Here is a 16,835-nt window from a genome sequence, read left to right on the forward strand (position 1 = left end):
GTGGAGTCTGTGTGATATAACTTTGGTGTGTGTATATTGAAAAGATAAGGATGATCAATTTGTTGTCAATTACTTTTCATAGGTGATCAGGTATGTGGTGCTATCACGTGGTTCAGACTTACATAGATGTGCTCTTCAGTAATGATGATTGAAAACCTTTCCATTCAGTTGTTCATTACTTTTCACATGGATCTGTTATAAAATTCATTACTCAGTCCTTCCTTTTGTGTTCTTGTCCCCCTGCAGGCTCATTCGGTCACCACAAATCCCACTGCACTAGCGGACATGAAAACAAAGCCGACCCTTCCATCCAGAAGAACAGGGTGCCGTCCGTGGACGAGCACTCGCAGTGCTCTGACACCGAGGTGGACCACGATTTGAACAGCGACCACAATCTCAAGCACTCCAACAATCGCCGGCCCACGGATACCTACACCATCACCAGCGAGTCCGCCATGGAACCGGAGACCGATGCCGACCCCGATGGGACCAGCCGATGCCTGTCCTCCACGGCGCCCATGGGCACCACCGAAGGAGCCGACACCCCCCTGTCCGACGAGGAGCTGGACAAAGACTTTGAAACAGAGTGCATCATCACGTGCAAGGAAAGCCGCTGTTCGTACATAGAATTCCCGGCCATCGAGCCACCAGAACCTGTGTCTTTCTCCAGCTACCTGTCCTCTAGTCGTTCAGAAGCTCTTGACAGGTCAAACAGCTCGGATGCCTATTCGATTCACGCTATGGAAGCCCCGGTGAACGACTACACCTCCCCATCTTCAGACCCTGGCATTGCAGATATGAACCAGCAAGTATACATGACCTCAGATCGAGATAGGGATTTAAGTTCTCCAGCTTCTGACTCGGACGTTGAAGAGGAGATCGAAGCGGCATTTGCCTGCGGTGGTCCAGTCGTCTCCAACATGATCTCCTCGATCTCAGAGACAGAGCTCGACCTGACTAGCGACGAAAGCAGCAGCGGACGCTCCTCGCATCTCACCAACTCCATCGAAGAAGCCAGCTCGCCAACGTCAGACCAAGAACTTGACCCGGATACAGAACTAGAGCAGGACAGTGGTATCGTCGGACTGAAAGAAACTCTCCTCCTCGGTCAACCAGATCCGATCAAAGAAGGTTCCATGGTCCCATCTCCATCTCCTTTGCCATCGCCAACCATCGCAACCCCGTCCCCGGACGACTCCCCCCTCCTACCTACCGAGTCTTACGATGATGATCAGACCTGTGAGCACCAAGCTGATCCCGATGAGACCCTACCCCCGGCAGAAGTTGGTGAGGATAGTCTTTCTAGGCAGATGGTGCTCCAGATAGAACCAGACCATGGTTTGGAGAGCTTCAAACGCTCCTTCTACCTTCCAGTTGGACCAAGGCTCATGCCCAGTTCGGATGACTACGACGGGACAAGCGAGGGGGAATCCGATTCCGACAGTGAGGATGATTTGAGTGAGAATTCAGATTCGCCTTGGCTGCTTAGTAACCTGGTGAATAGATTGATTTCGGAAGGTTCTTACCCAATCAGTTGCCCAGAAGAGTGCTTGAAGAGGAAGCCGTCAGTGTCCGATACAATCTCACCGTCTTCAGACATTGGCGATGGGGATCTTGCAGATGAAGAGGATGACGGAACTCAAGATGGCTTGGAACCTGGTACTAAGAACGTCCAGAGTTTATACATGACTAATCTCATGGAGGCAAGAGACGCGGAGAAGAACGCCTCAGACCGGCTTTGTAAAAACTCAAGGCAGGAGGATGTTGAAGAGCCAAACAATGACTTAATGATGCTACAGCAAAGAAGGGACCTGGAGTCGCCCAGCCTGACGGAGAGCGTGATCAGTGACAAGGACGAAGGCAGAGAGACAGAGCCCCAAGTCAACACTCGATCTTCGGCCTCCCTCGAACGCATCACGGAGGTCAAAAACAGCCTGACACTAGACATCCCGACCGCCCAGACCAACCGCTGCTTCAGTCTCACGTACTCCACTGACAATGACGAAGAGGAAGATGGAGACTCGTACCCTTACCTGAGTAAAACGAGGAATCAGACGTCTTACAAGCAGAGGTGGGTAACGCTGGTGTAATAAGTTATAAATGAATGGTCCTCTGTACTAGAGCGATTATTGATCAAACTGTGTAAATGAAGATTTTAATGTTTGCTTTTCAATGTGCCTCAACATAAAAACATAATACATAAGTGTTTTTATGGTTGTTTGTTTTCTGTCCACATCTTTGCACATTTATAAAAACATTAAGTATATATGTAGCTTGTTCTTACGTCCCCACCTGTGCTTGCAGTGGGCTGGAGTTGGACAGTTCACCGCCCATCGACACCAGCGTCCTAGAGTGCCCTCCCTCTGAGCATGACCTACCACTGTGTGAGAAAGAGCAGCAGCCCAGCGAGGACGATGGACTGGCCTATGACTCCATGAAGTACACTCTAGTGGTGGACGAAAACACCACCCTGGAGCTCGTCAGCCTTAAAAGGTAAAAGGCCCATGACTGTGTTTTACTGCCATTCATCCAGGAGAGACTTGGGCAAATAGGTGAGCTATTAGTAAAGGCTTAATCTCATGGGCAAACTTAGACACGGGCACAAAATTCATAAGAAAATCCATTAAAAAGATCTAAATATAATCGAATAATTTCAATCTGAATAATCTTAGACTTTCAATTTGCAAATCTCACAGGTTGCGATATTTTAGAGGTAATGTCTTTGGCAGAGAACAAAATATTCCATCTACATGGGGCCCGTGGGCACACTTAAGTACTTAGCAGGGGGTACTTGAAGGGGAAACTCTTTTTCATTTGAGAGATTTTTAGCTTTATTTTTTAGCCCAACACCTTACTAAATACTGAATAATCTGGTGATGACTTTGAAAAAATATTGGCAGGGTGTACTCATCAAACGACTCGGGACATGAGACACTGTTTTGGACCAAAAACATTTCCTGAAATACAAGTGTACACACTTCAGTTTTTGAATATGTAGTGTATATAAGTGTTATCGAAATACTAGTAGTAGACTATAATAGAGTATTAGCGTTATTTATTTGGGCAGCTAGAAGGTAGCTAGTTCGATTCCCACCTGGGCGGGGCCTTTCTGTGTGGATTTTGCATGTTCTCCCCGTGTCTGTGTTTGTTTCCCCTACCACTAAAACACAATAGGTGAATCCTCCAGCCAGGTGATTCTGAGCATCAGTCTGGCTCCATATCTGGAGATGGGACCCCACTGCTCATGCAGAGGACACATTTACCTACAGAGACAATAAAGTACACCTTAAGCTTAACCGTATTGTATAGTGTAAATATAGTGTTATTATATAACATTTACCATTTTACTAGAAATACTTCAAACTACAGGGAAAATATGACAGACTGTTCAAAACAAATACAATAACTGTTTAACTATATTTATAAATATATACCGTATTATTTCAATTAATATATTAAATATATAGAATAGGGCTGATACGGTCCATATCACGATACTCAGGGGCCAATCCGATACGTCTGCGATACAGTAATTATAATAAGTAAAATGTTTAAAATGTGTATAAAGTCATGTGTCCAAAGCATATAAACTAAATGCCATTTGTCATTTATTAAGTGTAAAAGTGCATTTTCACAAAATGTAACAAAGTGCTGGGTAACTGTTACTGGAAAACAAAGGAGTGATGATAAAAAATACCTCCAAACTCAAGTATTGAAAATATTACATACTTGATAAAGTATCAATACATGGTATTGCAGCAAAAAGTATTGCGATCCATATTTAGTTCCAGCCCTACTATGGAATAAGTACCGTTCAGTCCGGTGGGCTGGTGCATCAGCTCACGGTTGGAGTTAGGCGCCAGCTTGTGACAATAACCTGGATTATGTTTCAGGTGCACCTCAGTTCTCAGCGATGACAGCGAGCTCTCGACCATCTGTGACGAGGAACCGCTGAGGCCCAGAGATGTGATCTACGGCAGGGACCAGGACGCGGGGCGCCCTGACCTGCTGAGCTCCTCGGAGGACTCCTCTCCTGAAGCAGACCTTCCATTCTCCAAGAAGTTCCTCAATGTTTTTGTCAACAGCACGTCTCGCTCCTCCAGTGAGTGACTCAGAAACGACTCTCACCTTTGTCTTCACTGGGTTATACTCTGTTTATGAGGTCACATGTCACGCAGTGTGGCTTTAAGTCTGTTTGTCCTGGAGGTCCGCAACATTGTTTTGTTTTGTCCATCAGCCACAGGTTTGGCAGCCAGAAAACGTATTTGAAATCTCATATCAGACTGATGTTTTTTTTTTCCAGGCACAGAATCCTTTGGCCTGTTCTCCTGCACCATCAATGGAGAGGAGAGGGACCAGACACACAGAGCAGTCTACAGGTCAGTCTGTTTACTGTGCACAACGTCACAACTGTGGAACAGCAGAATGAGGGGTCTGATGTCATGAGTTGAACATTTCTGCAGAAATTAGCTCATTTAGAAAGAACTCCCACATTAAATATTTCATTTTAAAATCTCCACTGGTTCATTTTTATTAAATGGATCCCATTTAATTCATTTGTTTTGTTACAATGGACATTGTTGGACACTATCTCCTAATTCTGCTGTGTTCTCGTGTCATGACGTAACTCAAATAAAACATGATTGCTGTGTTGTGTATTTAATAAAAAAGCTGTATTTTCTGTTATAGCAAAGGCTTGAGACCAATTGAAAGTAGTTTTGCGACCCATAATTGAGCAGCACTGTTTGTAAGTAGGCCTAGTGTTTGCGGTGTGCAGCACCAGGGACTTCATCAGATTAAAGCGCTGACGTCTTTGCTTCAGCAGAATTGAAAGACTGCCTGGAGGCTGATAATTACCACATTAGACACCAGCTGGATCTGCCAGTGCAGTACTGGGTTTCAGATGACATCGCAGCATTCTTTAGAGTTTACACTGTCAATGTTCAGGTATCGCCGCTATGCAAACAGTCCGTACACAACTAGCGTCAATGATGGCTTTTCTCTTTGAGTTTTCTTTCTTGAAGAAAGGGTTTTTGTCCCACAGACACAGAAGAGCCCAACATTTAGCAAATGTTCAAGTCTTACTCTCTCGTCAGGGCTATTGAATGATACCTTTCAATGGGCCCAATTTTTCAAATGTCATTGGGCCTGTCTCTCTGAGCCTGTCATTAGGCACGGCTTGTAAGCTTGTAAGCTGTAATGTTATGTAATGATAAAAAAAAACTAAAATAACAAGGTTCAGTCTAAACCAGGAGCAACCGAGGATAACCCAGACGAACACAGGGCTAAACCAAGACAGACAAGCAGATGCAGGCAGTACGCAAGTACATGGAACTTTTGGAAGAAATTGTACTTCTTAGAGTAGTTTTATCATACATTGCTTTTTACTTCTACTTGAGTCAAAAATATAAGCAAAAATATTTGGTACTTTTTCACTGTGAGTAAATATTTAAGCAGCAAATGTTTCATTTTGATCTTCTCGTACTTCTTGTTCTTTACATTTTTTTTTCTGTATTTTTTGCCATTTCCTTTGCAAATATCACAATTTCCACAGGATATTTTGTTTTATTTCACACAATTTATAGAAAATAAATCTGACTTTTACACTCAAACAGTTACTCCCTTAGTCACAGTAGTCAAGTAATTTTTTCTTCAAGTACTTTTTTACTTTTACTTGAGTGATTGTTTGGGTCACTATACTTTTTACTTGTACTGTTTCAAAGAAACATGACTCTTACTTGAGTGAATATTTTATTTATTTTTTATTTGACTTTACCCACCTCTGAAGCTGGACAGAAACAAAGCAGGTCTGACCCTGGTTCCATAGACAACACAGTCAATCAACTGAGGGTTGACAAACTTTGAAATGATTACTATACAGGCTGTTAATCACTATTTCTTATGACATTACAGTCAAATCATGACCATGACATCATTACATTACATACTGAATACCGATCTCCTATGAATAATTGAACGTCTCCCATTGACAGGCCTTTTCTCCAGTGCACTTACATGACATACTGTTTCTCCTCCTGTAGCTCCACATTAGGCTCCCTTTGTCTCCGCTCGGACACACCCACCGAGTCCCCTGGGAGCCACCCGACACCACAAGCACACAGGCGCTTTCCCATCAGGCACTAATAAAAGCCTGGCGCATGTTCTCTGACGCCCTCTGCAGGTTCATCCCCAGACACGCAGACGAGCTGGAGCTGGACGTGGACGACCCTCTGTTTGTGGAGGAAGAGGAGGACGACTACTGGTACAGAGGCTATAACATGCGGACGGGAGAGAGGGGCATTTTCCCGGCCTTCTACGCCACAGAGGTCATAGGGCAGTCCAAGGAGCTGCTGGGTGGGTGGAGTTATGAGAGCATAGGAACAATAGTAGTATGTCGTTAATAAGCTGACGTTGTGTATGTGGATGTAGGGATGAAGAGGAACCCAGCCTGGATGGAGACTTTCTGCGTCCAGTTCTTGGGCTCAGTAGAAGTACCTCATCACCAAGGAAACGGCATTCTGTGTGCCGCCATGCAAAAGGTCAGTGAGTGATCGACAACGTCTGAGAACAGAACACACAATGAATGACGTCACAATGCCACGTTTTAGTATGATGGTTATCGTGCAAAGAAACATTGTATTTATTGATACTATGATGGAAAAGAAGTGACATTTAGCACAACTAGACTATTACATTTGTCTTATGGGCCCTGTGAGGAGATGAGGGGGAACTGGAACAGACAATGCATATTGTCCTAGCAAAGCCCTAACAATAAAACATTGGGTAGTATCAGGGTAGGGTATCAGGGGTAGGCACCATCAGGCCCGCAGGCAAAATCCGGCCCTCCAGCATGGAACCACTGGGCCCCATGTTGATAAATATTACTGCACAAATCAAGGGTCAAATACGTGTTGATGTGCCCCAAAAAGGCTGAACATACTGTTTATTACCTACAAATTTCCTAGAGGACGCCCCTAGCCCCCATAGGACAATTATGATACGCAAACCTGGGATATGGAGAAAGAGCAGCCTTACTTTGGGCCACCTTTGGGAAGTTCGGCCCTGGAACTTTTCATAAGGAAAGAAATCGGCTCACCACTGAGCTAACTTGCCTACTCCTGGGTTATATAGTAACCTTCTCCTTTTTAACAGACATGTGGGCAGGAATAACAAACTCATGGTTACCCAGGTGACATCTTGTTGTTGGATGGAGGACCAATGAGCTCCTCTGCTAAGGCATCACATGTAGCACAGACCATCCTTGGATTCTGATTGGCCAACCCAAGTGCCATCCGAGCCGAGGAAGTACTGTATATGGGGCATCAGTTCAATGTTACTAATAAACATATCTTCAAAATATAACAAATGTGTGTATGCTGTATATTCAGTAAGCACATATTATAATGTTCACTTGAATGCAATGAAGTGTTCAAGTCTCAAATATCATTTTGCTTAAAGCCTTGGCCTGGCCCCATATGCCACACCTGGGCCACACCACTGAAAACAGTCTTAACACAAAGACCTGCAAAGACCCTTACACTTTGGGTCCCAGACAGACGGGGCAGTGGAAGGGTTTTTTGTGCTGAATATTTATTTGATTTAAGTTTTGGTTTATTTGGTTTATTTGGTCAGGACAGTGCATGTTAATGAACAAGCCTCACCGGATTATAGCCTTGGGCTAATTTCCATCTGTCGTCCCCCATGCGCACTCTCAAACACACTCTCATTCATCCTGGCCTATTGTACATGTTTTTAGTGGAAGGAAACGTACACAGACACGAGGAGAGCATGCAAACTCCACAGAAAGCCCCGTCCTTGGTGGGAATCGAACCCGGACCTTCTAGCTGTGAAGCACGAGCTCTAACCGATGTGCTACCGTGCCGCTATTTGAATAGGGAGTATACATAATATAACATAATATAATATAAGCTTTGCTACATTCTATTTTAGCTGAAGCTAATTCTCAATGTCCGTCCCTAGTTGGGTCTTTAGACAAAAATCAAACATATCAAAACACAAAATCACAATAATACAGAGCGTCAGTATAAACACACCAGAAGGTCAGTGACAGTCACATGTCTGACCTCTGATTAAAGAGCCTTTAAGTTTGTGTTTGAAAACTCTCTCTTCAGTTCAGCCGTAGTAACAGTTCCAGGAATAAGAGGCATTATTGAATCAACATTTCAGATTTATAAAATACAATTCAGCTCTTGCTATTTACCTTGATTGCTAAATAAACAACACTATATCTACAGAGTCTATTCATTGTCCTATACAGTGTTGCTGTTAAATTCTCTTTTAAATACCTGCTTATCTCTGCAACGACACTGCAGGTCCAGGAAGTGAGCCGTGTAGTTGAATTCCATTGGGGATCGAAGTCGCCCAAGTGGAGGTTGTTACAGCGTTTCAGGCGTACCTTGGTGATTTCTGCAGCAATGAGCTGATTATATAACAATAAACATGGGTCTAAAATTCTTTTGTCCACATTTACTATAGTAAACTAAGTGAACTAAGAGTCTAGGTCGCTTGTGCTTCTGTGATGGTGACAGTTAAAAGTTACACTGCAACTCGTGAAGAATATTAGGAAACAGACGTATTAGGAACAGGTTTGGACCACTTTTATGTCATTTGGACGCAGTTTTCGAAGCAGTTATATGTGACTTAGCCCCAGACGAGTAGCCAAACATTTAGCCAGTGCCTTTCTCTCTGTTCTCAGATTGCCATGTCCAGGAAGCGGACGGTGCACGTGCGGCCGCCCTCTCTGTGTGAGCTGGAGATCAGTCTGCAGGGAGTCAAGCTGATCATGAGTCTGGAGGACGAATATGACGCCTTTAATGAGGTACTCAAACCCTCTTTGCTTTGGAGATATCTGCCCACAACCAACTTTCAACTATTTTTGCGTAAGCCTATTTGTCCCGTCTAGAAAGCTTTTGTTTTTCTACTGACAGAAAAACTCCTATTACCCTAACTACACAGGAAAACCACCTTTACCAGCTTGTTTTGTATATTACTGAAACATTTACGTATGAATACATTTCACCAGTGCACTTGATGATGGAATGAGTTTGCGTTGACGTTCTTCTCTTGTCTGCTCTGTCTTCAGTTTGACAGATGTAGTCACTTCTTCCAGATGAAGAACATCTCGTTTTGCGGGTGCCATCCCAGGAATAACTGGTAAGAGCAAGGCGGGGGTGTTGAGCGGTGCTAAAGGAGCTGCGTCCCTCACTGTGTTTGTCTCCGCAGCTACTTCGGCTTCATCACCAAGCACCCGATGCTCAACAGATTCGCCTGCCACGTCTTTGTGTCCCAGGAGTCAATGCGACCTGTAGCAGAGAGCGTTGGGTGAGTCTACGTAGATTTATATTGTCATACTTTCCATCACAGTGGCCTTTTTTAGGGTACCAGTATGTTTTCTGGATGGGATGTATTCGTAACCATGGAGATGGTTCCATCAGCAGTGAAAACCCATACAAATCATGGAAATGCCTTTAGCTCTGAGATCGTTACTTCAAATGTGCACATTTTTTTCACCATCGAATCCCGGACCTATTCAAATTGAGCGTTTCATTCCATACAAATGAATAGGGAAGCCAGGCACAATACTAATGTATGGGGAGGTTTGTACTTTTCATGGCATTTGTATATTTTCTGTGGTTTATCATTAACATATTATTAGATAATGTTTAGTGGCTGTTGGATGTGATTCCGACCCCACGAAAAGCAAAAACTGAACTGAATTTGAGTTAGCATTTAGCTCAGAGGACACTTCTACTTTGTTATTTAAGTACAATCTCAAAAGGTCTGTACACAAATGTACAGGCAACCTACCAGAAACCCACAAAATAATTGGCTCTTAAGTGTCGTAGAAGCCACTGTGATGCTAACCACTCATACAGTGGTTTGAGTGGTTAGCATGGGTCTGTAAAAGTCAAAGACTCCCTGATCAGGGTGACCAGATAGCCCCAGTTTACCCGGGACAGTCCCAGTTTCTAAGCCTTTGTCCCATGTCCCCTTGAATTTCTCCAAAACTCTTGTTTTGTCCCAGTTTTATACAGAAGGAGCGTTTTTTACTTAATGACTTTTGGCCACTTGTGCATCATAATGTTTCCATAGCGAATGATCCAATAAAAAAAAAAAGCTCAAAAGTCTATGGACCATTTATTTATTACACTTTCACAAAAAAAATACCACTAAATCGGGGACAAAAGCCAAATTCCCATTGTGCCCCGATTTTTGATATGGAACATCTGGTCACCCTAGCGCTGATATCAACGTTTTTCTGCATAAAAAGTGCCATAATGCACCTTTAAAGAATACATTTATTTCCCACATATTATTTCAAAAGCTGATCAGAGACTGGTCTCTCTGTCTCCACAGTCGGGCCTTCCAGGAGTACTACCAGGAGCATCTGGAGTACGCCTGCCCCACAGAGGACATCTACCTGGAGTAAGGAGTGTTGCCGCGACAACCACCATGCCTCTGCAGATTGTCAATCGTGAAGTTTGCCACCAGAGGGCGCTGTCAGTGCGGGCCAAGTGTGGGATGTCCATCTGACTGATAACCCGTCCCTCTCCGTCGCCTCGATGGAGCGATTGCCTGTTTCTGTTCTCTTTTTCTATTATATAAAACTAAGATGCTGAGCAGCTCTTTAAAGGGTTTTATTTTCAGATAATTCCAATGTACCTACTGCTGTTTCACTTTTCAATGCATGGCTAGTAGGGGTTACCGCACACTCACACACACTAACACAGCACACATATCCAGGCGAATGGCAAACAGCTCGAACGTCGGCAAAGGAAGGGATGCTCGTGTAAATATGTATCTGTTCATTATTGACAAACTGCTCTTCTGATTTTTACTGATAGTGGCATCGGAACAAAGTAGAGAGGAGTGGTCTGTGGTCGGCCCCAGCGTACCCCCGTGTCAGTGCGTACCACGTGTAGTGTGTGTGTTGTAAATACATGTATAGAGAGTATACATAGCAGTGCTCATCAACAGGTCATGTACACGGGAAGGATCTGTCAGCACCACTCCGTGTGGACTGGAAAGGGTTCAACAGTGTAACCGACATTTTCTATAGATGTCTGTCTGTATATTAGACACGTTGTACTTTTGTCCACTTTGGAAATGCACTGACCTTCACAGTGAGGAGCCTATAGGACAAAAGTATCCAAGTTAACCTTACAGTTAATGGGCACTGTAGCGTAGACATCCACATACTTCGGACTGTTCGGTGAGGGAAAAGGAACTGGATTATGATCAGAGGTGGAAAGATTAGCCACATTATTTACTCATGCAAGAGCACTGTTACGTTCAAGTCATTCTGCTGGAGTTGACATAAGAAGTGTCATCCAAATAGTTATTTAAGTTATTAACATAAGTATTTGTTTGAAATACTACTTGAGAACTCTACAGCTGAATTTGAAATATACTCACGCATCCTCCTGACGCTTTATAAAAGGCTGTGCCGCAGAGGCAGCAGCCTCCGCAGAGATTCCCAGACTTCCGTCTCTCCAGACACTTCCTCCAGGTCCTCTGGGGCTTTCCTTTAGCACACAGGTTCCAAAGTCCAGCCCGGGGGCCAAATGCGGTCCTCAGACCAATTTTTGGTGGCCCTCAGGCTTCTTGTTGACTTGGCACACATCTCCAGAGATGGTACTTTTACGGCAAATGTAATAATTCCATACAATTAAAATCTCCGAAACTAACATTTTATTGTGAGACAGAGCTGTTTAGGTTCCAAGTGAGGCATGGTTTAAACCTCTTTTAAATCACCTGTGTGAATGTTTCACTGCAGTGATTACTGAGCCTTGGCTGTCCATGCCATGTTCACTTCGATATGTGGTGATGAAAGAAAAAAGTTTGGACACCCCTGCTCTAGTGTGTCCAAGGTCTTCCTCTGGGGCCTCCTCCTGCCATGCCAGGAACACCCCCCTACTGGAACAGATGACTCCTCTCAACATGAAGGAGCAGCAGCTCTACTTGGAGACTGAGTTCCTAATCCTGCATCCCACACTGTGTAGGAAACTCTCTTCTTTCTGTCATGACCCAGAGGCTGGTGGTGCAGATGTGTGCAGATGTGTGCAGCAGCGCTTCTGTCTGCCCCAGGGGAAACTGTGGCTACACATGCAGCTCACCACCTCCGGCTATGGAGTGAATGAAAATCCCTTCTCGTGTGTGAAGATCCAAGAGTGACTGGTGTCAAAACGGGTGAGAGCAGAAACATGGGGTGATGTAAGCCGTGAGCTTACTCAGCACTGCTCCCCCATCGATCTAACACTCCACCCGAGGAGAAGATTCTGCGATTTCTTTTAATGCACCATTCAAAAAAAAAAAAAGAAATAATAAAGATAAAGTGTAACTCAGTTCAAAAGTTGAATTTGTTTTTCACATGTCAACATGAAACTTTGCAGTGCGTAGCGTATAAAGATTATAACTACTCATGTAGAATTAAAAGTGTCATTTACTCTTTGAAGTTACTTAAGTAGTAGTACTTGAGTAAATATACCCGATTACTTCCCGCCTCTGATTGTGGCCCTTTAGTAACAACATCACAAACATCTGACAAAGTCCACACACCACAACTTCAGTCCCAAATCCGCCCCACATTTACTGACAGGAAGGACGCGTGTCCGTCCTCAGAACATCCGTGTTGCTGTCGATCACGTATATTATTAGACTTTAGACTCAAAAGATTGTGCTGTGTCTTTTACGTTGTACTAAACTGAATATGTACATGAATCTAAAGGCATTTCCGAAGCAGGGCACTCTCATGAATGAAAAAACAACAACAACAACAAACACCAATGTCTGTGATCTGCAATAATATGATTTCACAAATGTTTTTTTTAAACTTTTTAAATAAAGGTGTTGTCTCGGAATCCCAGACCGTCTACGGCGACACCCCCAGGCCATACTCGTGTCTTAGCTGCCATCTTGCTATGTACATTCACAAATATACCTATAGTTTGCACAGAGCTCAGCAGTACAGACAGCTTTGAAGCTAGAGATCCCGGCTACGTAACCACAATACCAAAAAACTCCCGACAGAACCCTTCACCGTACCCTGGAGCAAAAGAGTATGTGAGAGAACAACATATCCTAACTTGTATCTTTGAAAAAAATGAAATGAAAATCAAGACCTTGTACATTTAAAAAGAGAAAATACAAAAAAAAAAAAAAAAGCATTACATCACTCTGCCTTGTCATGGGTTTGGTCTTCTGAATAAAATATATGCTTGATGTCTGAAATCTCTGCTGTGTTCATTGGTCCATACTTTCTCTTGCCAATGTAAAGTTCATGTTTGAAAAGGAAACAATGGGGAGCTCAAACATATATACCGTACGGTACATTATAGAAGTACAACAACTCCAACTGACTCCAACTTCCTCGATCCCCTCTTTAACCAGACAACCTTTAAATGTCAATGAAAAGCATTACAGTTGTTGTTGTAGGCATTCAGTCTACATTTCTTGGTCTTTTATGCCATAAATTCCTAAAAGTACTTTCAACTGCATGGCTGGATTTTCAGTATTTATTTTTGCCCGTTTTACACAATTATTTAGCTCACTTTGTCGAATATCCAAATGTTGCTCCATTCCTCTGCTTAATTAAAGTGATAGTCTGTAAGTTTGCAAAGTGAGGAGAGATAAAGTGAAAAATCAAATTCCTCCCCTCTTTAATAGGGGAGGAATATATATATATATATATATATATATATATATATATATATATATATATATATATATATATATATATATATATATATATATATATATATATAACCAGAAAGCCCTTCTTTGCTAATTGTGGAGAGCAGGAAGAGCTCATCTCATTACTGAAGTTGCTGAGGTCCTGGATGGAGGGACTAAATATTATATACTGTGTATTTTCTTACTTACTTAACATCAAAATACAAGACCAAGTCCATTTTAGACATTTTATAAAATATGTAAAACATGTAGACTTCCAGACTATCACTTTAACTAGACTAAAACTAGACTAAAATCGAAGTACATTTTCGTCAAAAGACTAAGATTAAATTTAAATTAAAATATGTCGTCAAAATTATCACTGATCTAAATCACTTTTAGTGGAGACTTTCTCCACTTTGGCACTAATAAAAATTAGTGCCAAAGTGGAGAAAGTCTGCTTGGTTATGGTGGTGGTTGGGAGTTTTTAAAAGCTCACGTTTCGTCAAGATATAATTCCAGTTCCATTAATCTGGAAGTTTTAGCTCTCCCTTGTTTGAAAGTCTATCACTGGATAAGAAGAGTCAAAATTCAGGAAGATACTGTGTAATGAGATTGATACAGTATCCTGGCAAATCCGGGAGGGTCTGATCTGTCACATATCCTGACATATACTGTACACATCATTAACTTACCGGATCTGAGAATTTAAGCAGTCAGTCTTTTCTATTTGGCAAAACATTTCATAAAGTCATTTATGGATGTACAGGCCATGTTTTGGAGATATTTAGACAACAAAAAGCCTCCCATAAAAGAATAGAAAACTGTTCTTATCAGACCCTTGTAGTCCAGTGTATATTGTTTGAATGAATCAGAGACGGCCGTATGGAATCACCGGTGCACTGTGGTGTGTGGTCGTGGGTCACAGTCGTTCCAGTCTGTGAAGAAGCTCCATGTCGATACATCAGCTTTATAATTGAACTCAAAAAGTTTCAAAACGAAATAATGCTCCTCATGTCATAACCATAAGTGCAGTGTGTGTCAGTCTTTCAGATGAAGCAGGTCCAGGACAAAGAGGAACAGAAGATTAGAAACTAAAACAGGCTAAAGTCAACTCAAAAAATAAAAATCTACTTTTACCCAAATCTAAAAGGCAAGGCAAGTTTATTTGTAGAGCACAATTCATACACAAGGCAATTCAAAGTGCTTCTTAGTTGCAAAACATTAGAAGAAAACAGATCAAATCAATAAAACATCAAAATACATAAAAATGAATCAATTACAGTAAAAGGCAGGAGTGCAGATAAAATACTTTCAGTGTCATATGCACGAGTAAAAAGAACTGTTTTCAGCCCGGATTTGAACATTGTCAGAGCTGAAGCCTGTCTCACATCCTCGTGAAGACTGTTCCAGAGTTTAGCTTTAACCTCAGCGTGTTTATTATTGACTCTGGGAACCACCAGGAGACCCCTCCCTGAAGTTCTCAGGGCCCGAGATGGTTCATACGGCTGTAACATGTCAGAGATGTACTTGTTAGGGAAATACTAAAGGAGTCCGGAGGAGATGTGGATGGAGAGACGGGACACGGTCTGGATGTCTTACATGGTAGAAGTTTATTACCGTATTACAGTCCTGGAGACATTTGAACAGTCAACACAATGTTCAGAGCATTGATCATTCAGAGTCTGGGGATACTTCCACATGAAGAGAGCTATATAGCCTCGATTACACGTAGGCACTAACAGTCTACCTCTCGGACAATGTGCCACGTTGACTAGGCCACAAGTCATGTAGAAGGTCGGCGCCTGAATGTTCCCCTTTGACAGTACAATATGATAAGATTCGAAAGGAATGTGCCATGGCTGAATTAACTCTATAATTCTCCATCAGTACTTTGGTGCTAAACCATGAAAAAAATTCTATTCTCTGAGCGACTGAAGCCAGTGCAGAGACCGGAGCACTGGACTAATATAATCGTATTTCTTGGTTCTGGATGTTCTGCAGCTCTGACAGTGAGCAGCCGTTACAGTCGTCTAACCTGCTGGAGACAAATGCATGGATAAGTCTCTCTAAGTCTGGTTTGACACTATTCCTCTGATCTTAGCCATGTTTTTTAAGTTCAGGTCTGAGTCTATGATTACTCCTAGATTTCGAACCTGATTTTTTGGTATTAGTGTGAGAGACTCAAGGTGACTGATAACACTTTGTCTTTGTGTCTGTTGGCCAAAAAAAACGATGATCTTAGTTTTGTGCTTGAGTTTAGTTGGAGAAAGTTGTTTTGCATCCACAATCTGATCTGTTCGAGTATCTACAGGCCCATGTTCACCAGCCGTCAGTGACAGCTTCCTGACTGCAGAGCTTACAGCCTGTATAGGCCAGTGTAATGCCTCATTTGAAAGCTAAGACCGACAGAACTCATCTAAGCTTCATCCTTGTTTTTGTTATCACGTTTTAGTCGTTTCATTGCTTTGTTGTTGCATTTTTGCCACATTCTTACCACATTTTGCAGATTTTTTGGTCACTTTTATTTCACCTTTTTGTCACATTCTTGCCCCTTTTTGTCACCTTTGCAATGCGTGTTATGGCTGCATTTTTTGTGTAATGTAACTGTGATCAAGCCAAAAAAAGGTGACCAAAACATGTCAAAAAAGGAAGAAAGCGTGTGGCGTCTGGAGAGCTCCTGATTGGAGAGCCCTGTCCCGGGCTGATTTACAGGATCAACCAAAACCCTGTTGGTAATTGGATGTTCCTGGTTCACAAGAGCAAAGACGAAGCTTCTGTTTACAAAAGCAGAACCTCCTCAGCTCGACAAACTCAGTCCAGTCGACACAATTACATGAACAAAGGAGTTTACAAAGAGCCATATAATGCAATGATCACCGCAATGTATGACTTAACCTCTTCTGTTTAGCTTTACCCAAATCTAAAAGCTTTTCGCCTGGAGTTTACAGCACACCTCCAAGACTCAAGATTTTTTTTGCGCGTTGTCGTCAACTCTTCCGTCATAAATTTGGTGCTTTTTCATCACTTTTTTGCTGCTTCTAACTCTTGTTTTTGTCGCTATCTTCACGCTTTTTCCAAGAGGCATTTAGATTTGAGTCAAGTTGAACTGGAAAAAATGTGCTCAGTTAAAGTGGGGGTTA

At 42.6% G+C, this 16,835-nt stretch overlaps 1 protein-coding gene across 3 annotated transcripts in view; it reads left to right on the forward strand.

Annotated features, from left to right (window-relative positions):
• The window catches only part of mapk8ip2 (mitogen-activated protein kinase 8 interacting protein 2), a 37,970-nt gene extending 26,236 nt beyond the window's left edge, over positions 1–11,734 (forward strand). For all 3 annotated transcript variants that reach the window (XM_079567792.1, XM_079567793.1, XM_079567791.1), the window contains 10 exons: positions 247–2,071; positions 2,305–2,493; positions 3,894–4,102; positions 4,304–4,379; positions 6,182–6,354; positions 6,430–6,539; positions 8,717–8,839; positions 9,104–9,174; positions 9,244–9,342; positions 10,378–11,734. In XM_079567792.1, the coding sequence (XP_079423918.1) occupies positions 247–2,071; positions 2,305–2,493; positions 3,894–4,102; positions 4,304–4,379; positions 6,182–6,354; positions 6,430–6,539; positions 8,717–8,839; positions 9,104–9,174; positions 9,244–9,342; positions 10,378–10,450 (2,948 nt within the window). In that variant the 3' untranslated portion in view covers positions 10,451–11,734. The remainder of the gene's footprint in view (positions 1–246; positions 2,072–2,304; positions 2,494–3,893; positions 4,103–4,303; positions 4,380–6,181; positions 6,355–6,429; positions 6,540–8,716; positions 8,840–9,103; positions 9,175–9,243; positions 9,343–10,377) is intronic.
• Positions 11,735–16,835: the final 5,101 nt, after the last annotated feature.

This window comes from Gobius niger (assembly GCF_951799975.1).
Source record: "Gobius niger genome assembly, chromosome: 12".
Taxonomy (NCBI): Eukaryota; Metazoa; Chordata; class Actinopteri; order Gobiiformes; family Gobiidae; genus Gobius; species Gobius niger.